The sequence below is a fragment of the Xenopus tropicalis genome, chromosome 2, assembly GCF_000004195.4.
Source record: "Xenopus tropicalis strain Nigerian chromosome 2, UCB_Xtro_10.0, whole genome shotgun sequence".
NCBI classification, from domain to species: Eukaryota; Metazoa; Chordata; class Amphibia; order Anura; family Pipidae; genus Xenopus; species Xenopus tropicalis.
Genome location: NC_030678.2, coordinates 79,083,210 through 79,108,239, shown reverse-complemented (window position 1 = coordinate 79,108,239; position 25,030 = coordinate 79,083,210). Strand labels below are relative to the sequence as shown.

The 25,030-nt window shown below is 39.2% G+C and overlaps 2 protein-coding genes across 4 annotated transcripts in view; one reads left to right on the top strand and one right to left on the bottom strand.

Annotated features, from left to right (window-relative positions):
• Positions 1-2,290: 2,290 nt before the first annotated feature.
• LOC101733718 (cAMP-dependent protein kinase inhibitor beta) lies at positions 2,291-14,101 on the bottom strand. Of its 2 annotated transcripts, none has more exons than XR_001169890.3 (3): positions 13,422-13,992; positions 4,516-4,666; positions 2,291-4,076 (listed from the first exon to the last, which is right to left on the bottom strand). XR_001169890.3 is itself a non-coding variant. In XM_004911556.4 (3 exons), the coding sequence occupies exons 1-3, from the start codon at positions 14,099-14,101 to the stop codon at positions 4,000-4,002; spliced, it is 309 nt and encodes a 102-aa protein (XP_004911613.1). In that variant the 3' UTR covers positions 2,291-3,999. The 2 variants fall into 2 exon arrangements, 1 of the variants encoding a protein (XP_004911613.1); XM_004911556.4 differs by lacking the exon at positions 13,422-13,992 and adding an exon at positions 14,021-14,101.
• The window catches only part of serinc2 (serine incorporator 2), a 50,833-nt gene continuing 28,402 nt past the window's right edge, over positions 2,600-25,030 (top strand). The window contains exons 1-2 of one of the 2 annotated variants that reach the window (XM_031895980.1): positions 2,600-2,688; positions 14,038-14,160. In XM_031895980.1, coding sequence (XP_031751840.1) covers positions 14,158-14,160 — 3 coding nt within the window. In that variant the 5' untranslated portion in view covers positions 2,600-2,688; positions 14,038-14,157. Of the gene's footprint in view, positions 2,689-14,007; positions 14,161-25,030 lie in introns of those variants that run through there. The other variant, XM_012956985.3, reaches the window with a different exon arrangement.

Below are 25,030 nucleotides of genomic sequence, written 5' to 3'. Positions count from 1 at the left end.
GGAAAATAATCTTACCTAAGACACATAATTAGAGTCTTAATTCATGTTCAGGTTCTTAGCAACAGGACTATGTCCTCCTGTATAAAGAAAAAAACCTGCTTATCCTCACTGGAATTGGAGGTCTATTGAGTGTCAAGAAAGATAAATTCAGACAACCATTAAGTCCCAATGGAATAATGGTATTTAGGTGAAATATACACTCCACCTCTTTTTAAAAAAAAAAAAAGCATATTTTATCCACACCCCCACTGGTCGTGGCTACCTGCTAAATTTCCATTAATCTGAGTGATGAAATATTATGGTGATGTTTAACACAATGTCTAACCAATGGAGCTGTCTCTGTGCCAGCGTTGATCATGCTCTTGTGTTTTCAAAATGTATATTTTAGTTTTTGCACCATTTTTTCACAAAATATAGGCCACATGGACAAATGATGAGTCACTGGTGAGTCACAGGCATCCCGGTCCGACACTGGCCATGTTTTGATCAACGAATTTAGACTGCAGTGCAGAATCAACCTTAGAACTGATTTCCTTCAAATAAGCAAAAGTAGGATGAGAAATATGTCTATGAAGATTCTTATTGATCCAGGTCATGAACATAAACTGGGTGTTATTAGGACTCTAAATGATTGGGCTGAAACTGTGGCATCCAAAACAGAGGCTAAAGAGAAAGAATATAAACATCTAAAAGGAGCTATGAAAACTTGTGTGTACCCAGACTGGGCCTTTATCAAAACTAAATCAAAGGCAAGAAAAAAGACCAGACCAACAAACAAACAGAAGGGAGGAATACAGCAGGCAAAGCAACAAAGTGATCCCATATGTTGCTGGAACATCAGAAAAACATCACATTCCTGTGTTTTTCAAACCCAGCAACACTCTGAGACAAATGTTGGTTACTCTAAAGTCCCTACACCCACGCACATAAAAAGTAATGTGGGCTATGCTGTCCAGGGTAGTGAAGAGTGCTCTGACTTATACATTGGCGAGACAAAACAACCTCTCTGTAAGAGAATGGCCTAACATAGGAGGGCTAACTCCTCAGGACAAGACTCAGCAGTCAATCTACACCTCAAGGGAAAAGGACACTCTTTTGAGGACAGTAACGCGCATATTTTGGACCGAGAGGACAGATGGTTTGAAAGAGGTGTGAAAGAGGCCATTTATGCCAGCCTGGAAAAACCATTCCTGAACAGAGGAGGGGGCCTGCAACACCGCTTGTCATCAACATACAATGCTGCTTTGACATCCTTTCCCCGGCGGTTTCAAAACAGTTCACACTTCCAGTCATGTACTTTGAAGGATTAACACCTGCATCAATGAGAATCATGGTACCATTGTGACTGGATCATACTTTCTTACACCTGTCAATTTCAGCTAACTGAATAAGTTTAATGGAACCATTATGATTGGATGCCTGTGACTGTACTACCCTAAAGGTTTAAATGCCAGGGAACTGAAGAAGCCACTCGGATGAGTTGGTGAAACGTTTTCAAGAAAATACTCAGAAAAGTCCAGTTGTTTAGACTTAATTTTACTAGATACTGTATAGGATGAGAAAGCAATCCTCCATTCATGCTCTATAAGTGTCTACAAAATTTGGTGACAAAGTAACACTCGGGGGGGGCCAAGCTGACCGGGCACCCTAGGTAACCCGGTTGGCCACCCACCCCCTCCGGAATGGCGAATGCGCGCCAAAGAACAAGCGGGGGGGCGCGATCCAAATGGTCATTGCCTCCACCGCTAATGACAAGTGGCGGGGGCAATGACAGAGGAAGAGAACTAGGGTAGGCAGGAGAGGCTCCTGCCTGGTGCCCCCCAATCAGTGCGCCCTAGGCAGCTGCCTCTTCTGCCTACCCCTAGTTCCGGCCCTGGTAACACTTCTCTCATATGCAGCTTGACCAGCGCCAGATTTCATATCCGGGCACCCCTAGGCCTCCCCAGCCGTCGCCCCCCCCCCCCCCACATGCGCGAACAATCCACCCCCCCAACCCGCGCTGCCACAAGTGCGCATGCGGGCATTTAAACTTCCATTCGGAGCAGTGGGAAGAAGTCCCCATTGCTCCGTATTTGAGGTAAATTTCAAAATTTTGTTGCGGCGGGCCGGCATGCCACCTCTAAATTTTTTCTGCCCAATGCCCGAGCCTTCGTGGCCTCGTCACAAATCTGGGCCTGAGCTTGACCCTATAATATGAAAACCATAGAGATTACTTGTACTAAGGTTTCATATTCTGTACAATGCTTGAAACCTTACTGACACCTAAGAAAAGAAAAGCCAGTAAAACTGATAAGTGAGAAATCTGTTTATTTTTTAGAAACTGTAATTTTGTACATTTTGTACATGTATGAGACAGACACTTGGCTTTGAAATTACTATAAAAATGTGAAATACATAATTGTAATTCATAAGATATAAAAAAAAGTTAATTAATGTCTGTCAGCAGTAAGATTAATGGAATGCACCCTCAGAATTTTTAAGACAATAATATATTCAATACAAGTTGAAGGGAATAAAGTTAGCCATAGTAATTTTCCAGATATCCTTTTCCTTTTTTACTTCTCCTTTCTCTTTGTATTTTAATAAAGGTCTCTGAATGCTGGTGTTACCCATGGCACTCTCATACAGATCTGAAAGGGGTTGCAGGCTGCCCTTACTTTGCTAAAACAAGACTCTAACGGGGAAATGGTAAGAAAGTCATGAACTAATTAGAAAATGTTCATAATAAAGACTAAAATTTCCATTTGCAATATAATATTGTTCATTGGACATTTCATGGCCAAACTATAAGGTGCCAGGTTTTATTTTTGACTTTTTAAGTAAGTTGTATTAAATATTAAATTCCATTGGCAGATGCTTCAGTCAATTAAATGCCACCAAAAACAAAATTGTTTCCACTGAGGAAAAAAAAAATCGATTCCATTGTAAATATTTTTGTAAATATGGCTCCTCACTCTCATCCTGGTCTTTTTAGCACCGTCTCTCCTATTTTTCTCCATTTAATGAAGCCTGGCATCTCACATACACTGCATTCTGTTCCACCATTGTTCTCTGCTAGGAACATACCCAGGATCCCCATCACCTTTATTATTTCTTCCTGTGGTACTGTAACATCATGTTTTTTCCTGGGCTAAATTGTTTTGTATACTCAAATAATGGTTTGTGCCAGGGGCATAACTTAAAGTAAACTGGGTTCAATTCAGCAAAATCTTTTTAGTCCCTGTCCCAAATCTTTAGCAATGCAATATTTTTCAAAAATGTATACTGAACAGCTTAGTGCCCCACTGGGCCCATTATACCTCCTGGACCCCAGAGCAGTCACAGGGTCTGCTTCTTCTATAGATTCCTCTGTTTTGCTTTAAGAACCTGAACCTCACACTTTCTACTCACATATCCACCTGTTTTCCAGGTTTTCCTACTCTTCTACATTGTCTCTGCCAAAAACTCATACAGCACCTTGCATTAATCTGAACATTTGCAGGGCCTTAACACCATGCTTTTATTTCATTAATCAGCTGACCAGAATATTTTTAGTGAAACTTTGCAAGATTTCTTATAACCCCTTTCTTTGTTATACAGTCAATCAAGAAATGCATATTACACACACAAAGACCAGATTACACACACATTTAAGACTATCAAAGGGATTACATTAACTGTACTTGTGTATAAATATATATATAATACCTACATTCATACACATGCGGATATTGTGCCCGCAGTGAATTTTGATATATGTTGTCAAAATGTCCTCCATTCCTACGACTAATATTTAGGTGTTCAAGCAAAACACGTATTCAGAGAGTGGGTGCTCATTCTAACCAGTGCTTCTCCCCCCACCCTTCCCATCATCTCAGACAATCCATTGCGACCCTTCTTGTCAGGTTCCTATGGTGTTAAAAGGCTGGTTGCTTTGCACAAATCTTCTTAGACCTTTGCATGATCCTCTCCAGCTTGGCTGCAGGAAAAAATACTTTCTCTAATTGGAACACTAAATTCTTACGATGTGTCTTTTAATTCAGGGCTGTCAGTTAGTTCTTGTGGTGACTCTGCAGAGGGAGACTGCAGATCTGGACCTTGGTTTAAGAGAAATGTCACAGGTTAAACAACCTTTAATTAACATTTTTCCAAAGCTGTTATCATTCTAAGATATCAATTTGAAACTGTTACAGATAACTGTATATGAAACATGGATACCTACAGCCCAAGTCAGTTAATAGGAATTCACTCCACAATTAACCAGAATTGGCTTTTAGACAGGGACCCCTTAACTACTTTGGAGACCCGCTATGGGGGTCAGTCACACAGTCTGTAAACCACTCTATTAAAATATTCACTGCACTAATAGACTAGAGCATATAGTCATGAATTTTGGAATGGCTTGTGGTTTTACTTGATCTGGCCAGGAACTTGCTGGTCTATTCTGGATGCATATGATGGCTGTATACTACTTTTATCAATTGATCAATTTACAAAATATGACATTTTGTCTCTATAAAACCAGATTCTACTCACCTGTATTTAGAGACATTTCTGCTAGCTTAAGTGGGAGGTCAGAAGGTGTGACCCCTGCTGGAGACCCCAGTATATCAGGCAGTGCATTTCTACGACCTGTCCGTGCAGAAGAAGCAAAGTCCAGAACTGGCTCCACTTCTGTCATATTAACCTGGGAAACATATAGCAATAAAAAAATATTATTATTTGGAATAAATAAGTTTACACTCTATGCAGTAGCTGGATTATCATAACTAACATATAAATGGAAGCTTTCTGTAACTACTTTGTGCAACTGGTACCACTACATACAGCCTAACACCATCTCAAGTTGCTAAACTTATGCTAGTTTTTTGACAGGGTAAGGCTAATAGCCATACAAAGTCACCTTTGTGGATATTACTGCCTTGGTTATTACAGTTACATAGTTAATTTGGGTTAAGGTTAACCCCTACAAATGTGCTCAAACTTTTATATATATTTATATATATATATATATATATAGTCCCAGTACAGGAAGCACACCACATACAAAATTGTAACTGCCCGGGTGCTCATGCAAAAAAAAATCCAAATAAAAGAGCAAAAAAGGCCAGCACTCACGGGACTTTGTGAAAATAGTTTGTCAGCAAAAATAAATGGTATACAAAATGGTAAAAAAAATGGTATACAAAATGGTATACAAAATTTTTTTTGGTTTTTTATTTATCCAACGTTTCAGTTCCTAACAGGAACTTTCATCAGGGAAAGATCTTTCTCTGATGAAAAATCCTGTTAGGAACTGAAACGTCGGATAAATAAAAAACCATGTAGACAATTTTTGTATACCATTTATTTTTGCTGACAAACTATTTTCACAAAGTCCCGTGAGTGCTGGTCTTTTTTGCTCTTTTATATATATATATATATATATATATATATACTGTATATATATATATATATATATATATATATATATATATATAAAATCTAGTGAATATTGGTGCACACCGGGAATCGTTTAAAAAATAGCTTTTATTATAGTAAATAGTAAGGACAGGCCTACGTTTCGGTCTGTATCTAAGACCTTTATCAAGACCATAATCACTTTAAAACCAGTACCTTAATAAATACTTAAGACAAAACAGACACACCCCCAGGAGACAGGAATCCACCCAATCATGTGACTGAAACAGACACCAAAGAAACAGAAACCCTGTGTCGAGGAGAAACCATAATAAAACAAATAAGCAGGAAAGGTAGAAGAGTTAACCCTCTAGAGCAGTGCTGTCCAACTTCTGCGGTGCCGAGGGCTGGAATTTCTCTTGCATACATAGTGGAGGGCCACTAATGGAAGCCAGTTTTGACCACTCCCCCTTTAAACAACACCCACTTCAAACCACACCCATTTTATCACTATGGTGGTAGTGCAGCAAAAACCCAAATGCTTCTTCCTCACTCACACCATCATTCATATGTGAAGGAATTATATTATATCATATTAAGACGTACCCTTAAATCCATATGCCTCCTCCTCCCCTGTGGATAGCACAGCAACCCCCAGCATATAATTACACACCTTAGGGACCATTTCATCGCTATTTCCAACTGCTAACAAACTCCCAAAACAAACCCCTGCCAGGTTCACCTCCCACAGGCAGCATAGGGTAGGCAGAGTATGGCACACACAGGCAGCATAGGGTAGGCAGAGTATGGCACACACAGGCAGCATAGGGTAGGCAGAGTATGGCACACACAGGCATCATAGGGTAGGCAGAGTATGGCACACACAGGCAGCACTCTGCCTGCCCTATGCTGCCTGTGTGTGCCATACTCTGCCTGCCCTATGATGCCTGTGTGTGCCATACTCTGCCTGCCCTATGCTGCCTGTTTGTGCCATACTCTGCCTGCCCTATGATGCCTGTGTGTGCCATACTCTGCCCTATGCTGCCTGTGTGTGCCATGCTCTGCCTGCCCTACCCTGCCTGTGTGTGCCATACCCTCCCTGCCGCCTATGTGCCATACTCTGCCTACCCTATGCTGCAGCATAGACCAGGCAGTACATACAATGTCTGAGGGGTAAACAATGCAGAGATTAGAAGGTGTGAACAGTACAGGGGATTACATTTTTAAACAATACAGAGGGATTACAGACTGAATCTGAGGTGAGAACCATGCATGGGGCCAGTTAAGCTCAGGACTGATACCATTTAAAGCTTACACAAAGGTAAGCCATCAAAGCAGCCAGACAGGTGGGGGGCCACACAGAGGGGGGTCGCGGGCCGCCAGTTGGACAGCACTGCTCTAGAGTATAGTCCAAGCTAAAGTAAACAGACAGTATAGCATGAAGTACAATCAAAAGATACAATGTACTTTTGCCACAACACGCAGACAATGTTGCTGATATCTTACCAAGCACTGTATAAGAACATTAACAGGAACAAATTTATCTATAAATATATAACACAAGCGCCCTAAAGCACATGTTAACATTGCTTCAGAAAACATGTGTAAGAACAATACTCGTTCAACCCAAAAGGGGAAAATGTTTGAGCGTTTTAATCCAGAACACTTCCCTCTGCATAAGCAATTGGGACCTATCACCACCCCTCCTGATGGATTTAATGCTTAATTGGTAGCACCTGGGTCTTTTGACCACGCTTAGGAGTGCTGAATCTACGTATGTTATATATATATATATATATATATATATATATACATACATACACACACACACACACACACAGGTGTTCTAAGATCCCTAGAGCCATGGATATTGTATTGTCCAAGAAGCTTTTCAAGCCTATCTTGAATGCATTAACAGAATCTGCCATCACCCAGCAGGGCATTCTACAACCACACTACTGTCACCATGAAGAACCACGGTGCTCATGGTTACAGTAGTAAAAGCTGATCGATTACTCAAACACAACTTACTAAAGTATAAATGAAAACTCTTTTTTTAATTAAAACCAATTAAAGCAAAAATAAAAGGTTAATAAATATGCACAAAAACAAAATACTTGTATTCTATATATACACTGAAAGTGCTTGAAACATTTTTTATGTATTATAATTGTATTTGTTTCACCCATATTGATGCATAAAAAGTTGCTGTACTGTGTTTTAGCCAATAAAGGTATCATCTTTATACCACTTGTTATTTTTTATTTTAAAAGGATTGCCCTGTAACATTTTACAGGCATTTCTTCTAGAATAGATTATAAATTCCCTATTCTTGAAATAGGATTGCCATCTTGTGGTCAAAAACAATAATGCTTCAGGCAGGAGCACAGCATACGTGTTTCTGATTAACACTTTTTCTGCAAGGAACAGTCAGTATTCATACCTATCCTGCTAAATGTACCAAAGTAATGAAAGCAGTGGAGTAACATGCCTCATCTGGCTCCCCCCACCAAAAAATAATTTAGGGCTGCCATAGTTGCAACCCCATGTCCACAGTCAGCTAAGTTTAGGATAGGGAGAGAGCCAAGGCAGGTATGAGGTAGAACCATACAGCAGACCCTGCAGTTCAGGACCCTCCACACTCTATTATAGTTTTGTCACTGAATGGGGGAATCATTTGAGAAAAAGCTGTGTAAAACTGTTAAAAACACCCATAGGGTGTGCAGCTTGTTTGTACCAGCTTGATATGTGAAGGAGCCTACACATGGTAAGCTGTAGAAGATATAAAATGCGATCAATAAATATCTATAACTTATGAGTCATGAGTGTAGTGAATGTGGCAGGTATAGTGCTTAGAAGTGGTCTGCCTATGTACACACAGAACCAATAGACAAATATCCCTTTCCTTGTCCATTTCTACTCAACTACCTATCGGAAAACTCGGAGGCACACTGAATAGGCTTACCGACCCAGCCTAAACCCTAAACCTAAGCCCAGCTAAAGTTGTATGTTCCATACATGTTTAGTGAATAACAGATACAGTACAGTTCTTCACTAATTAAAAATAAAACAAAGTGAGGCTTTATCAAAGGCCAAATTTTCTGGGCAGTACCAAAAGCATGTTGCATAGACACTGATATCTATGCATTTACTTTCTATAGTCCTGTTTGTATTGGGAAGCTTATGCGTATATCCATAGAAAAATATCTAAAGGCACAAGAATAATCAATGAAGAGTTATAGCAGTGGTTTTTAGAAGGCCACCAATGGCATGTGGTTTCAGGGGGTCTAAGGCCACATAGCTACAAGAAAGAAGAAGGTCTTTATATATTGTTGGGTGCTGCATGTAGGGAGCAGTTATTATTAAACATAAATAAATAAGTTAAATTAATAATAGATCTTAAATTTGAATCTCCTGATTCGTGATCAGTGAGATGGTGGCTTTTGTCTGTATAAAATTATAACTAAAGCAAGAAATCATGAAAGTAATTAGGCTTCTTTTTATTGTGCATAATAGATAGAACCAGACCCAGAGAATGTGGTGGGTTGAAATGGACAATCTAGCCCTAGAAAACATTTTGGGAAGCAGATGAGGTCATAAACAAATTCTGAGGTGCGGAAAAGTAAAATCTAGTTATGATCAAATTCTGAGCAACTGGCCAAACTGAAAATGAACCCTTAGGGGCTGATTTACTAATCCATGAATCTGAATCCCGAATTGGAAAAAATCGTATTGGAAACGAACATTTTGCGACTTTTTCGTATTTTTTGCGATTTTTTTCGTCACCGTCGCGACTTTTTCATAGCCGTTACGATTTGCTCGAATTGTCGCGACTTTTTCATAGCCATTACAAATTTCATAAATTGTCACAACTTTTTCATAGCCATTACAAATTTCGTGAATTGTCGCAACTTTTTCATAGCCATTACAAATTTCGTGAAATGTCGCAACTTTTTCATAGCCATTATGACTTTCGTGAATTGTCGCAACTTTTATATAGCCATTATGACTTTCGTGAATTGTCGCGACTTTTTCATAGCCATTACGACTTTCGCGAATTGTCGCAACTTTTTTGTATTGAGCGCTCGAAAAATTCCCGACAATTCGCGAAAAAGTCGCAAAATACCGATCATTACGAAAAAAACGCATTCGGACACTTTGCGGACGTTCGTGGATTAGTAAATGTACCCCCTAGGGTGCGGCAACTAATCTCCTCATGTGCCACAGCCCTAAAAGTCATGTGACTTTAAGATGCCGGATAACTCAAATTGGAGTTTGGATTTAATTTATTATTTAGCTACTTCCCCTCTTTGGTGGAATATTCAGCATTCAGCCAAATCTAAAATGTATGGGTTCGATGCACCCCTTAGTGACTTAGAAATGGGCAATGAATGCAAGCTTTCTGATGATATATTACTATAGTGAGCAATACAGTGCACATGAAATGACTACTATATTTGCAATCAGACAGGTCTGGCCAACTGGCACATATGAAAAATATGTTATATAGTGCCAAAAGGATTCAGTACAGTGTATATCAACTTATGTCCTAGATACAAATCCTTGTGCAGTTGCTGGAAAGCGATTTATTTTGATCACAATGGAAATTTACATCCTTACTCCACTCATACCAGGCTACTCATCAAACCTTCATGTTCTGGAGAACCACTCATTTCTTTTTTTTTTATCTTTCATCTCGAGTCACAGGATTAGAATGCTGGAAAAAAATCCTTCTAATTTATTCTTTTGCTATTCATTTCTAGAATATTCGTCAGGGTGGATAGGTACAAGCTTTAGAGATATCATAAAACGGCAGCAGGTATTCCCATCTGACGGTATAGTGGACCTTGAGAAGTACTGAAAACACCCTACCAAATACAAGTATGGCCAATTCCCATAGACTCCATTATTAGCAAAAATAAAAATCACATTTTTACTCATGATTTCCTTTTTCTGTGTTATAATAAAACAGTACCTTGTACTTGATTCTAACTTGGCTAAGTGAATCCATATGGTCTGTTCAGAAACTTATCTAGAAATCTGAAAAATGGGAAGGCCACTTTCCATAGACTCCATTTTAATCAACTAATTTTAATTTTTAAAAGTGATTTTTTCTCTGTAATAATAAAACATTACCTTGTACTTGATGGTAACTAATCCATATTGGTGGCAACACAATCCTATTGGGTTAGGGTTAAACTTGCAAGGGTTAATCCTGCTGAAAACGCCATGTGTGTGTCTGTGTGAATCTTTACTATACTGTATAGGAGGTGCCGATGTCCTACACATGAAGCATTGGGCTTATCTCATCACAGGCAGGCTAGGGTGTGCAAGAGCTGCATTATTCACCCCAATGAACAAACAACATTCTCAGCTGCTGGCTAGAGAAACAGATCAGGATTGGTAATAATTCAAAAAGAAACCGAAAAGTTGCCTAGAATGGCTCCATCTATACTATACTAAAAGTGTCTAAAGAGACACTTCCCCTTTAATATGAAACCCAAGGGAAGATTATGCAGTCTAATTTTTCCCTTCTGTGAGAATTTGTAATACATATAATGCTTCACATGGGTCAATTTTCTTTCTAATCCTCTTGAGTTTTAGTGAGCTGTCACTGAAAGGAAACATTTGAGAAAAACGCAGCTGTGTGCTTCTTGCAACACTGTAGCAGAATAACAAAAATATAGATTATTTTTACAAAAGTGAGACATTTTCTACAGCTACATTCGTATTGGAATTTAAGAACAGACAGAGTTAAACACACTACAGTATGATGCATTATGGGAATTTATTTCTTAGGACCACAGGTAACCTGACTTTTGTTTCCATAGCAACAGCTGTTTTTCTTGTGCCAAGAAGCAGACAGGGTACAAGCATATGCACACAGGCAGACTTCAAATGACCAATTCTATATACTGGTGGAATAAAGTGTGAATTAAAAGGGTTTCACCCCCCCCCACCCTCTGCATCACCCCACCCCCCACCACCACACACACACACACACACTTGCAACCCAGCTTTGCTCCCACCGTTCATCACCTCACTGGGGGGAAAAGGCAATCAAGGAAGGGGGGTGTGCATCTCACATGTGGCCCAGCACTGCTCTGTGGTATCGACTTAGGCCTCATTTGTCTGGGAGTTTTAGTCCAACGCCTGTTACCTACCCAATTTTTTTTAAAAAAAATTAAATTATAAATAGGAGTCCTAAACCTGTCATGTTCATTAAATTCACTTTGAGATTTGTAAGCTTAAATCAATGTTTCTCACAAATTTAAGGCAACCCCCCAAAAAAACTACACATCCCATAATGCAACAGTTTTGTCATGCCACATGCTGCTTTCACTCAGGTTTCAATGTGTTCAAGCTGCTGCAACTCTGGTATGAACAACGGGAGTCTCTCTAATGAGCAGAACATACCCTGTGCCTTAATCACTTTTGCTGTTCCTACAGCGCATAGATAATCTTAGATGACATGACGGTATTCAAGTCAGAACTAGGTTTCCAACATGGCAACACAATGTGCCAAAGGACAGAAAAGACACAGAGCTTTCCCAGAATTAAACCTAAAAAATATATATTTTATGCTAAGCTTATTGTACCCAAGCTTGTGACAGATTTCAAGAAAGCATGAAACTAAGAATTAAGCTATAATGTCACATGTAGATCACAAGTCATCCACCCTTTGATAACATAAAGATGTCAAAATAGGATATTTAAACATATAATGTCGAATGGACACAAAAAAAAAAAAATTCTTATATTGCCAATGTAGAAATGTATTGATTGGATAGCATGCATTTGCACCAGATCATTGACCCACTCGCAACCAATCAACTGTGAGCTTTAACTGATTAAGCAGTGGCATAAGCAGAAGTTACTAGGCCACAAAGCAAAATCATTTAAGCCTTTCTAAATTTTGTGAACAAGACAATTTTAATCAAACTGCCTATTAGTCAGTTCCCCAGTGGCATTCACAGCAATTGTAGGATCTGTTTCCCCTATAGCTACACCCCATCAGTTTAGAGCAATTTAAATAATTAAGTCAAATTACTAATTGGTTGCTATGGTTTAGTTCACTAGTTCAAGTATGTAGACAAGTTATTATATTATCTCCAAGGACTTTAAATAGTAAGTTTACCTTTAAATAAACATTAAAGGATGCTGTAGACAAAACAACTTTTCAACATTTCATCTTTTGTGGGTTTATTTTGCTTTTTTTAAAATGTCATCAAATTCTATACTTTCTTGTCTTGCAGGCCAAGATGCTGTCTGGTAGTTTGAATCAGCAACCCTAGTATACCAAAACAGACTAAATGTGAAGCTTCAGTTTTATCATCATTCTTATTTTTTCTTGTTTATATTTCTGTTCAGGCCCTCTAATATTCAATTTCCATTTTGACTTTATAAATGCTGCCTGGTTGCTAGGGTAATTAAGCCCTAGCAACCATATAGCTGTTAAGAGTTTCTGTGGGTCGCACCAAAAAAATTAAGTAAAAATTGAGTAATTCAAATTCAAACAAAAAATAAGGAACCATTTCAAATTGTTTTAGAACACTCCAGTTTACATTGTCTATGGTTTACATCATGTTAAAAGTTCAGTGTGAGGTAAACTACTCCTTTAAGAAGACACTGAGGACAGACTCAGGTGGTCCTTAGTTGCAAAGACAGATCTCCAGAGTGCAAATATTTATGGATCAAAAGTTCTGTATCATAAAGGAATTCCTTACTGGGGCAAAAGCAGGCATTTATTTTGCAGATGTGGTAAAACAGAAAAAAAAATGGAAAACGTTCTGCACCTTGCTTCAATGCTGCAACTGAGCAAACTAAATGATACAGAGATGAGCATGCATTGTTATCTTTCTATTTATATCTATATTACACCCTTCCCCCTATAGAGATGTGAACAAGGATTTCTCCTACTATTCCTTGCTGCTTTCTCGCATTCACACTGAGACAGTGACATCTAAAGGTTACCACATTTTACACAGTAAAGCCCCTGACACAATACAGTACACCTCACAAGCCCAATACCCCCTTCTTACCTAGTTATGGAAGCCCCCCCTTCCTGTGGCAAGATGTAACAGATGGCTTGATGTGAACCCCTTTTCTCACTCACTCTCAACAGAACATTCTTCCACCCAGCATCTCTTCTCTGGGTAGCTTATAAGGAAATAAAAGGAGGAGGGGGAGATCATACCATTACCTCCATAAGGGGTGATGGGACTAAGCCACTTTCCTGCTGCAAAAATCAGCATCACATTATTGTACCAAATCCAACCTGTTTATACATTATTTTATGGAAAAAAAGCTGGTTTGATGCATTTACCAATTAGTAAGATCTACCCTGCCCCCGTCTGTAAAGTGGTTTCGCCCGTTCTGTCCCTTATTCCAGTCAGTTCCTGGAGATCATAGGGTTCATAAAAAATGAGGTGTTCTGTGGCTGCAAAATGAGACAAGCATAGCTAGCAAAGCAGCAATAGATCCTTTTGTTTGGGAAGCCTGCTCACATTGCTAAGGGGGCTAGGAGGGGGCTGGAGGATTAAAGATAATAGAAGCAGGGAGTGGGGTGTAAAAACTGGGAGGGAGCATAACCTTAATATGGTTAAAAGGGTTAGAGAAAAGACTGTAGTCATTTACTAACCTGCTTTTGTTTTCCAGGAACGGAAGAAGAAATGGAAGCATGGCAGAAGATTTCTGAGCCTGGTTTGAAAAGAAAGATCATGAGGCCACTTCACTTCAGTGAGCCACAAGAAAGAGCAGGGAAGCATTCTGCGCGAAATGGTAAGCAGAAAAATACCCTTTCCCATCAGTGTTTCCCTTGGTCCATTGTGCCCAAATACTAACTTTAATGTTCTAAACACACAGCAGGCTTCTTTCCCTATGCTAAGCAATGACAGCAACTTGTGGCTGATTCTTTTATATTCCCCCTTATGGGTACAGTTTGATTCGGCACTGACAGGGGCGCTAGGTGCTACTTTTGACCTTGCAGTACTAGCCCAGGAGCTTCACGCATAGAACAGCTCATTCACCACAACAGGCGCGTGAACACAAATATACCTTCTATTATGCAACCAAAATTAGTACAGTACACTGAATCACTTTGAAGTTGTGGGAAGGACACAAAGGTCCAAGTCTGGGGTGGCAAAGTTTAAGGGTTAGCATGCTACTTGCTATGTAGCTGCACCAGCTGTCCAATCTCCTGTCCCTGGGTGGCTCTGTTTTTTTTAGGTAGCATAACACCCAGTTTAGATGGGGCACAGCAGGGGAGAGGACATATTCCCCCCATGACTCCCAATGCGGGTTTTGCAGGGGGTGGGGATGTGTATGATGCAATGGACAGTATATGGTAGCAAAATTCTGAAATCTGCCCCTATGAGCTGGGAAATTTCTTTTGGACTTAGAGTCCCCCAACTCTATTTACAGATGACAGAAACCAAATATACAACAGGATCCATTGCTGCAGCACCATCAAGAGGAGCTGAGTCAATCATGGGTCATATTGAACGTAATGTTTCTGATGGGAGCTGCTAGAAGCTGGAGGGTGTTACAGTATAAGAAAGAGAATTTAAAAAATGTAATGGCTACATTTGCTACTAAGGGCACAGGGTTCTGTCTGCCTGCATTTACTTTACAGAAAGAAAGAAGCCCATGTGTTCCCATCCACTCCACTGTGTACCCTGAGCGGATATAAGTGTAAAATTGCATAGATGTCTGAGCGCAGGCCAGTGACGTGTGTCAGTAAAGTGGTACAGCAGAGCAGATGGAAGCACATTGACTCCTCTAAAAGGAAAAGAGGTGTGATGCAGAAGGTGTAGGGATGGGAAAGATCACATCAGTAAAGTGAGAGATGTAGTACTGAGCATTGCAGTTAGCAGTGGTATATAGTGCATATAGTATATAATGATGATGATTATGCAAGTCTAGATGGCAGTAAACTCAAAGAAAAGATTTTTAAGAGATTGTTCAGAGAGATTGGGAGCAACTTGAATGGCAAATGGGAGAGAATTAAAGAGCTCGGGAGCAGCTCTAGCAACATCTATGTGTATGTGAACAAGTAATGAGTGAGCTGGTAAGGAATAGATTAGTGGAAGAGAGTAACAAGTGGATTGGTGAGTAGCTAAAGTTTGGAGATGTGGGGTGGGGCAGAAGTATGCTTTGAATATCAGGGTCATTTTAATTTTATCCTAAAGGTAGTGGATGAAGTATCATTGTGCTAAATCAGCATGTGTCTTTTTAACCTTTGGTTTTAGGCCCAAAGAAAAGGGCAAATTCAACACTTGTTATGTCCTAGTCGAGGGTCAGTTAATAAAAAGAAGAGCTGTGTTTAGGAACCTATGATACATTTGACATAAATTAATCAGACAGGTCATGTAGCAGTTATGGCGAGGTAAGCCATCTGTATTTATAGCCCTGTGCTACCCTGCCCATCTCTGACATCCCTGACGAGGGTGGGGCTAAGCAGGTGCAAGTCTATAAATGCAGACTGCTGAAGGAGAAAGTGTGGCATAATAAGGTCACAGGCAGCATGGGCAAAAGGAAGATTTGGCCCTGAACCTGTCAGTGAGCCAAAATGGATGTGTGGATCACATCACTACTAGAGACTGCTTTGAGAATGTTGCCATTAAAACCAATAGTTTTCAGTTAATGAGTTGCAAAACAGATAACCCATTTTATGTTGAACATTGCTTAAGCATGGGTTGCTCAATGTGTTTAGAAGAAAGAGCAGAGAAAGGAGGTGTTATAAACTATTTAGATTATTTTATTGACATTGGCCTATAGGTTTCTAATCAATGTAAGCATATATTATAGGTGCTATCCCAGCTTGAGCTTGAGTTCCTATAGCACCTGAAAAAACAGTTCCTCCCAAAGTAACAACACTTTGAGCAGGCCTTTCAGGTCTGCAGGGCACTAACCCTAGCTGTGCATGTTAATACAGGTATGGGACTGATTATCCAGAATGCTCGGGGGTGTGGTTTTTAAGATAAGGGAATTTTCTGCAATTAGGATCACAATATCCTAAATGTGCTAAAAACATTTAGGGGAACTCTGGCTTCAGAAACAAAATTTGTCAACACAGAAACCCATAATATACCTATCATTGTAATCTGTTCCTTTAAACTTCTCTAGAGTTTACAGACAGCATGCAAGAGCTACATAACCCACAATGCATTGCACTGTGATGTTACTTTCCTTATTGATGTCACATGTACAGGGAATTGCGGGATTTGGAGGATGCAGGCTGAGGAGAGTAGACTACTGTTACATTTTATTTGAGTCTCAAAGTAGACAGTCAGATCGGCAGGAGAAAAGGAGGCTAGGCTAAGGTAATTGTTCCAAACCATATTATTACATTAAAAATCAAGAAAAGGCTACATATTTTTTAATTGATATATATTGCATGATAATTCATGATAATAACTTTTACTGAATAAGATAATGTGACACTCAACTCAACAAAAAGGGAAATGCCAGATGTAGCTGCTACAAGAATATCTATTCTTGTAGAATCTTCATCTGGCATTTCCCTTTTTGTTGAGTTGAGTGTCACATTATCTGATTCAGCAAAAGATATTTTTGGTTGATTTGTAACCATGGGAGATGTGATCTTTAGTGGGCAACAAAGCGATAAATGTGATATTTCCCTGTGGGTGAAGGCACAGAGAGAGATTAGTTGCCCATGATAAATCTATGCTACTGCAGGAGACAAATCTTTTGTTATGTTGCTGCGGTGCCTGCCAAGGAAAGTGAAAGATTTATGGCGGGTGCCTAATCTCCCTGTGTGCCATGGACCTAAAGTCGACATGTATCTATGTGACTTTACTGGTCAGTACCAACTATTTTGGCCAAATAAGAAAGCAAGTCCCTCACCCTATTGCCTATTAATATGCAATTATATAGCTGCCCATACATCTAAAAAACTGCTCATTAAGTGGATCTTTCCCCAATATGGCCACCTTAAGCTAAGCAATATCGGGCTGATCCAATCAATTGGCTCTCACAACAATGATCAGATTATAGTAGAGACCTATGTAAATATTAATGTGCTAATATGACTGCTGATGGGGATGAGGGAATTTTTAAAAATGTCCAATATATATTTGGTCAGTCGGCAGTCTGGTAGGGAGGCAAGGAGGGCCCTTACATGGGCAGATAAGCTGCTGACTTAGTCTACATCTATTTAGGTACAAGCATACAAAAGAGAGAGGGGGATTGATAAATGCACATTTCCTGATCCCCTGTTTCATATGTAATTCAGTATCTATGTTAGTGCACATATTTTCAAGAAACAGGGGTTTGTAGTTACAAAATTATGATCATAAAACTGGCAAGCCACCATACCACATCAGGGCAAACCCCATATGGTGGTCCTAACTATTTACCTCTGGTCATATTTTTCAAAGGCCAGTCACATTTCCAGTGTATTTGTATATTTTATTTAGCCTTGGAGTGCTCCCAGAACCCCTTTTTGTGCATCTATTAAGGTGAAATGTTTGCCTGTATGTCTGTTAAATCTTGAATTGGAATCCCCTAGCTCTGTAAAGTGCTGAGAGAAATGGAAGCACTATATAAATAATAATGACAATATCAAATGATCAACTAAACATTATCATGTGCTCAGTAAAATTTGAGAACCTTGTACCCCATGGAATCTGTCCCCTGGACTTTCTCTAGATATGCAGAGCGTTCTGCCAGGCAGAGGGATAAGACTGCTGAAGAACATAATTGTGGTATGGATCATGTACAGTACATTGATCAGGGTATAATTGTCTTCATAAACAATATTGTTGTGTACAACAAGACATGGCAAAAAGCTGCTCCTTGCAACATTAAGAGACAGATTAATGATTTTTTAAAATCAGAATATCTGCTATTCTAGTGCAGAAAGCGCTATTGCCCTTGTACAGACAAGGGGAACAAACTGTGCAGTAAATTAATAAAGTACAACATTCTAAAGTACAATATGTCTTCATACAAAGGGCCCTTAACTGGCATCCACATTTGGTCACCCATGCCTGATTTGCCCACTCATGTGCTGGTCCAGATCAGACTAATCTGATTCTTTGGGTTTCGGGCCAAAAATTAAATTCTATTACAATCCAATAGACCTGTTGTTGGAGGGCTGCATCAACTACTCACAGTGTTCCGAAAAGCCTTCGCATGTATTATGCTTTACTATCCATCCAGAAGAGGTGCTTTCTAATGCAAAGTTGTAATCTTCATACAAAGGGCCCTTAACTGGCATCCGCATTTGGTCACCCATGCCTGATTTGCCCACTCATGTGCTGGTCCAGATCAGACTAATCTGATTCTTTGGCTTTCGGGCCAAAAATTAAATTCTATTACAATCCAATAGACCTGTTGTTGGAGGGCTGCATCAACTGCTCACAGTGTTCCGAAAAGCCTTCACATGTATTATGCTTTACTATCCATCCAGAAGAGGTGCTTTCTAATGCAAAGTTGTAATGTGGCTTGTGAGGGGCAGGACTTAGAAAGCAACTAAAGAAGAAAAAGCATATTGGGGTGAGAAATGTATATCTTTATTTATAAAGCTCTACTTATGTACGCAGTACTGTACAGTAGAATACATTAATACAAACAGGGAATTAAAGATAATAATAGATAAATACAAAGTATAACAATAAATATAAATAAATAAAAACAAGATACATTTGCAATAAGTTAAGGTCAAAGACACAAGACGATGGAGGTCCCTGCCCTGTAGAGCTTAAAATCTAGATGGGAGGGTAACTTACAGACACAAGTAGGCAAATATAAGTGCTGTAGGTCACAGTGGGTGACAGTACAATATAAGTGCTAGTTCCCAGTTGCTGGGTGAGTGCTCCAAGAAGTAGTCTTTAAGTTTAATTTTAAAAAGACTGAGGGAGGATTCTCCCCGGACGAGATCAGGGAGGGCAATCAACATGTAAGGGGGAAACAGCAGTAGTAGTGGGGGGAACAAACAAGCAGTTGCTCTGTGAGGAGTCAGCCAGGAACGTATGGAGACACAAGAGAAGAGATGTAGTGAGGAGCAGAGGAATGGAGAGCTTTGAAGGTTAAAGGAGAAGGAAAGGCTAATAAAGAGTTAATCTCAAGCTGCAGGCATACCTTCAGTTCTCTCAATAGTGCCCTTAAAGGAACAGTAACACCAAAAAATGAAAGTGTTTTAAAGTAATTAAAATGTAATGTACAGTTGCCCTGTGCTGGTAAAACTGGTAACTTTGCAACAGAAACACTACTATAGTTTATATAAATGAGCTGCTATGTCAACACAGGGGCAGCCATTGAAGTTGGGAAAAAGGAGAAAAGGCACAGGCACATAGCAGATAACAGATAAGCTTTGTAGAATATAATGGGGTTTTATCTGTTATCCGCTAAGTAACCTGTGCCTTTTCTCCTGTATATGGCTGCCCCCGTGGCTACACAGAAGCTTTATTTATATAAACTATAGTAGTCTTTCTAAGGAAAACACACCAGTTGTACCAGTACAGAGCAGCATTACATTATATAGTAATTACTTTTATACACTTTAATTTTTTGGTGTTACTGTTAGGAGAAGGAAAGGCAAAAACTAAGTAAGCTTTATCAGAAAGGTCTATGTAAATACAGCCATAAGCACACACAGAAACGCTGCACTGAGTTCCCTGTCAAAAGATTAGTTGTGTCTGTTTTCCTCTGCCAGAGACACACAGCTCTTTGCTTTCTGCTCTTTCCTGCTCCCTCCTTGTCAAGAATGCTAAGAACTCACTCTTCCCCCTTAGGAATGTGGATCTGAGCCAATCACAAGAAATCTTTTGACAGAGAACTCTGTGAGTGCTTATAGCTGTATTTACATAGAACTTTCTGATAAAGCTTACTTAATTTTTACCTTTCTTTCTCCTTTAAGAGAAGGAGTTTGTAAGATATTATTTGTTTAAGCCACAATCAGGACTTTAGCAGGGGAAGGGCCTTGACTCTCCTGGATGAAAGGAAGAGAATTCTGGCAGCAGTAGCGGGATAGGATGGGAGCATGCATGAGCAGCCTAGCTGTTGCAGTAGAAAGAAAGGGACTGATTTTGGCAATATTGCGTAAGAAAAAGGTTTTGACAGTGGTGTTAATATGGTCAGACAACGCGCCAAATCGACAGGGGTTGATGAGGGTGCCATTGATAGAAATAGTAAAGGGGGGGGGGGTAGGATCAGGCTTAGGCGGAAATATCATTAGTTCAGTTTTTGTTAGGTTCAGTTTGAGGTGGTGTTGGTTCATCCAATTGGAGATAGCTAGGAGGCAGTTAGAGATTTGAAACTCAGTTTCAACTGTTAATGAAGGACTCAAAAAATACATTTGGATATTATCAGCATACAGATGGTATTTAAAGCCAAATGAATGGATAAGATCTCCCAAAGACAGTGTGTAGACAGAGAACAACAATGACCCAAGTACAAAGTCTTGGGGTACCCCCACATTAAGTGGAACTGGAGATGAGGTTTTGTTTACATAGGAGACAGTGATGGATTGGTTAGAGAGGTAAGAAGAGATCCAGGATGCACCCTGACTACGGATATCAATCAAATGCAGAATTTGCATCAGGAGGGAGTGGTCGACTGTATCAAACGCAGCTGATAGATCGAGGAGGATTAGTATAGAAAAGTAATCTTTGGCTTTGGCAACCTGAAGGTCATTTGTAACTCTGCACAACGCCGTCTCAGTAGAGTGCACAACGCCGTCTCAGTAGAGTGCGCAGGCCGAAAATCAGATTGCAGCCGGTCCAACAGATTATGGGTGTTAAGAAAGTTAAAAAAGCAGCACGTCTTCTACATGAGAACAATGAAATTCTCCTGGATAAAACAAAATTACTCTTTAATATTGTTTAGAGTGCTTTGATTTTTTTATAGAAAAGGTTGGCTTTATCCTGGGCTGATCCTAAAGAGAAATGCAAGGAGTAGAGTGATTACATTTGCTTAGGGCGGTGTCATTGAGTGAATAAAGCAGGCTCCTAGTGACAAACCTGTGAAACCGGTTAGAGCACAGTCAAAAAATGAGTCACAGTTAATTATCATAGGTCAGTTTTGTCATGTTGTTTCCACAAACCAACCTGATACTGAATGACAAATGGACATGTGATTGAAACCTACTTTCTGGTCACTGTGTAAAGACAGGCAGGGTAGTCATAGGGTGTATATGGGGAATCTACCTGAAAGCATTGTACGGGAATGGATTAATTGGTAAAATACCTAAGGCCTGAAAAGGGCACATAGTCTACTACAGATAAATACTAGCTTAATGAAAGGTCTTACTGCAAAAGATTACAGGATCATAGCAGGCAGGAATTTAGTTAGAAACGCAGGCTGGGGTAAGAGTAGGTACTGTATGTCCCACCACTAGACAGAAGGCTGAGGTTACAGTAATGTAACAAAAATCATGGTATTTCTCCATTTGTTGGCTGCTGAACTACAAAGGCCATAAACCTTGTACGGAACTGGATAAAAATGTTTGCCTTGCCCTAAAAAGAAGTTTATAGAGACAAGTACTACCTAAGTTTATTAAATGTATTGGCATGAGAATAATACAACTTACAAGAGGCAAGAAATGATAGATTCACAGCAATGGCTTAAATAAAAAGGCAAAAGGTACACAGTAGAATATCTACCAGAACAAGGGACCTGCCATCAGCCATTTCATCCAAACTCCTGCTGTAAATAAATGCTTCTAATGGAAATGTCTTATACAAAAATAAAACACAGATCAAATAAATTATAATAATATTAAAGAAGAAATTCTTAAAGAGACTCCGGATGTTTGTTTTACTTGAGTACTACCAAATATTTTGTATGGACTGGGGGTCACCACTGGCATATTTGACCAGGGCTTACCAGTGCCTTACAGCGGCTCTGAAACAAAGGCTGATGGAAAATGATCCATAATTCTACACCAGTCAAAATGCCAAAGATAGTCATCCTTGCTGCACTGCACAGCATCCCAGTTTTCTATTAAATAAATAGTTAAATCTGTATTAACCCAGCATACAGCTTCTGAAACAACTGCAACCCTATCTATCTGTCACTGCTCCTAATCTACCTGTCACTCCAAAGCTGATCCACACAAAGCTGTGAGAGGTGGACCTCTATGCAAGAAATATCCCATGTATTACTTAGTTCTTTGTGCCACTATTATAATATGTTATTCCAGATGTATTATATTAAATAAAATATTGTACAGGCTTGTAAAACATCTTATTTGGAACCCAGGTCAAACCTTTGCTGCTATAACAGCTCTGATCTTCTATGGAAGGCTCTCCACTGGATGCGAGTTTTATTGTGGGATGTTCTTCCATTCAGTCACAGGAGTATTAATGAGGTTGGGGACTAATGCTGGGCAATCAGGCTTTAACCACAGTCTGCATTTCAGTTTATCCTGCGGGTGATATTTGGTTTGAGGTCAGGGTTCTGTGTAGGCCAGTCAATTTTTTTTCACTCCCATTTCAGCAAAACCATTCTTCACAGACCTCTCTCTATGTATTGGGTTTTAATGATCTTACACAGAAAAGGGCTTTCCCTGACCTGTTACCAAAATGCAGGGAAAAAAAAGAATTGTCATAAATTTGTTGTAAATTGTATGTATGTATGTATGTATATCTTTATTTATAAAGCGCTACTTATGTACGCAGCGCTGTACAGTAGAATTCATTAATACAGACAGGGGGTTAAAAATAATTGGTAAATACAAAATGGATAAATACAAAGTACAACAATAAATACAATAAATACAAGGTGCAGTTGCAATAAGAGTCAGAAACACAAGATGAAGGAGGTCCCTGCCCCATAGAGCTTACAATCTATATAGATTGTTTACATTTGCGGTTGGTGATGCAATTCTAAACTGAAAAATAATTTGTCAGATTGCAGTGCAAGTAGTTCTATATGACTCGACAACAAAACATGTACAAGAAATCTTGAACTTCTTGCATTTCTATAGCTAAATAAGTTCCCCTTTAAATGTATTTTTAGTCAGATGCAGACAGTGATATTCTGCAACAATTTTCAAATGTTCTTCATTTATATGCTTTGTAGTTTTATTTGTAATTATTTTGCTTGTTTTGTTCAGTAGATTTGTAGTTTCAACTTTATGGACAGTTATATGACATGTAAATGATTAAGGTTTTTAATAGTGTAATTATTAACTTTTTATTGTGAGAGCTATAGAAAACAGGGACTTTACAGTCTGGTTATCCACAGCAATTATCCACAACACTCAATAGCATTAAATAATTAAAGGCTAATAATTTACATATAATGTAGCCATGCACAAGTACATAGCTTAACATGTTTTATCCTTATTCATTTGATGCTTTGCTGTGGAAAGCATCAGGCAGTTAAGAGTGTTTTGACCTCAGGAGTTCTCCACAAGTGAACCATGGTGGTCAAAACGTTTAGAGCTTAATACATATAGACTCCTTTTTTAGCATATTTATCAAATGGTGAGTTCTAAAGTTCACTTATTAATCAATACACTTCTATGAAAATCCCATAGGAATGAATAGAATGTGGGTGAGTTTTTATGTATTAAGCTTTAAACTCACATGTTGATAAATCTGCCCAATAGTGTACAAAGAGGTATTTCTGACACAAATCTTAATTTCATTGTAATTGCGGTTGCACTTCTAGTTTCATCCACCATAATTGTGTCAAATATGACAAAAAATTGATGCAACTGCGCTTGCAAGTTGCATCTAGTATTTTCAGATGAGGGGTTGCGTCACTTCTGTGTGTTTAAAACTGTGTTGCCAGTAGTGACCCAGTAGGGAAGAATGCTACCTTATATCACAATAGCAATACAATTTTCTTTCTTTTCTTTTTTAAGAATTCCTTTTTTTAATTAGTTGGGTGGGGCTTGTTTTACGGTGAGCTGCATGCATTGCATGATATCTTTCAGCAACCCTAAACAAAACATATCACAACAGCCCTTCTTTTATGTATCATATACCTAAGTACCAGGGTGAAGACACATGGAGCTACTAGTAGCAGCTACTTGTCGTGGCTACTAAATGCCAGAAAATTCCCTACCATAGACAATACTGAGAATTTCCTCTGGTAAAACACATGTAGAGACTGTTATCAGCAACTGATCAGCATTGTCTGTTTCTGTAGCTACTGCTAGTAGCTCTGTGTGTCTTCATCCTAAGTAGCAGCAGTGTTACTATAGAGCAGGGACCCCAACCTTTTTTAACCCATGAGCCACACTCAAATGTAAAATTAATTGGGGAGCAAAACAAGCATTTAAAAGATCACGGGGTGCCAAATAAGGACTGTTATTGGTTATTTGGTAGGTCCTCTATGTGCAGGCAGCCAACAGGAGGTGCTGCACCCCCCAGTCAAACCCTGATCACTGATATAAAGGAAGCACTCCCTGTAACTACTTAGAAGACAAATAGTCTACTGCTTCTCCTTAGCAGTTTCAAAATATGTGGTCATAAAACATCTTCCCAAAGTTTTGGGGGCCTAAAATGATCTTGCCCTATACGCCATTGGACAGTATTGCAATACCCATGCATGCATTGCAGCCCTTACACCCAAGGGCTCAAATCAAATCAAATCACTTTTATTGTCACATCACGTTACTGGTACACAGATACAGTACATGTGAGTGAAATTCTTATGTGTAAGCTACACAAGC

Bases quoted from the DNA above. Each gene is read 5' to 3' on its own strand.
- LOC101733718 (XM_004911556.4), bottom strand. From the start codon at position 14,101: ATGATCTTTCTTTTCAAACCAGGCTCAGAAATCTTCTGCCATGCTTCC. The intron at 4,667-14,020 runs GTTAGTAAATGA...TATGTTTCCCAG, and splicing joins TTCCTGGAAAACAAAAGCAG to GTTAATATGACAGAAGTGGA. The intron at 4,077-4,515 runs GTGAGTAGAATC...TCTTAAACCAAG, and splicing joins AGAAATGTCTCTAAATACAG to GTCCAGATCTGCAGTCTCCC.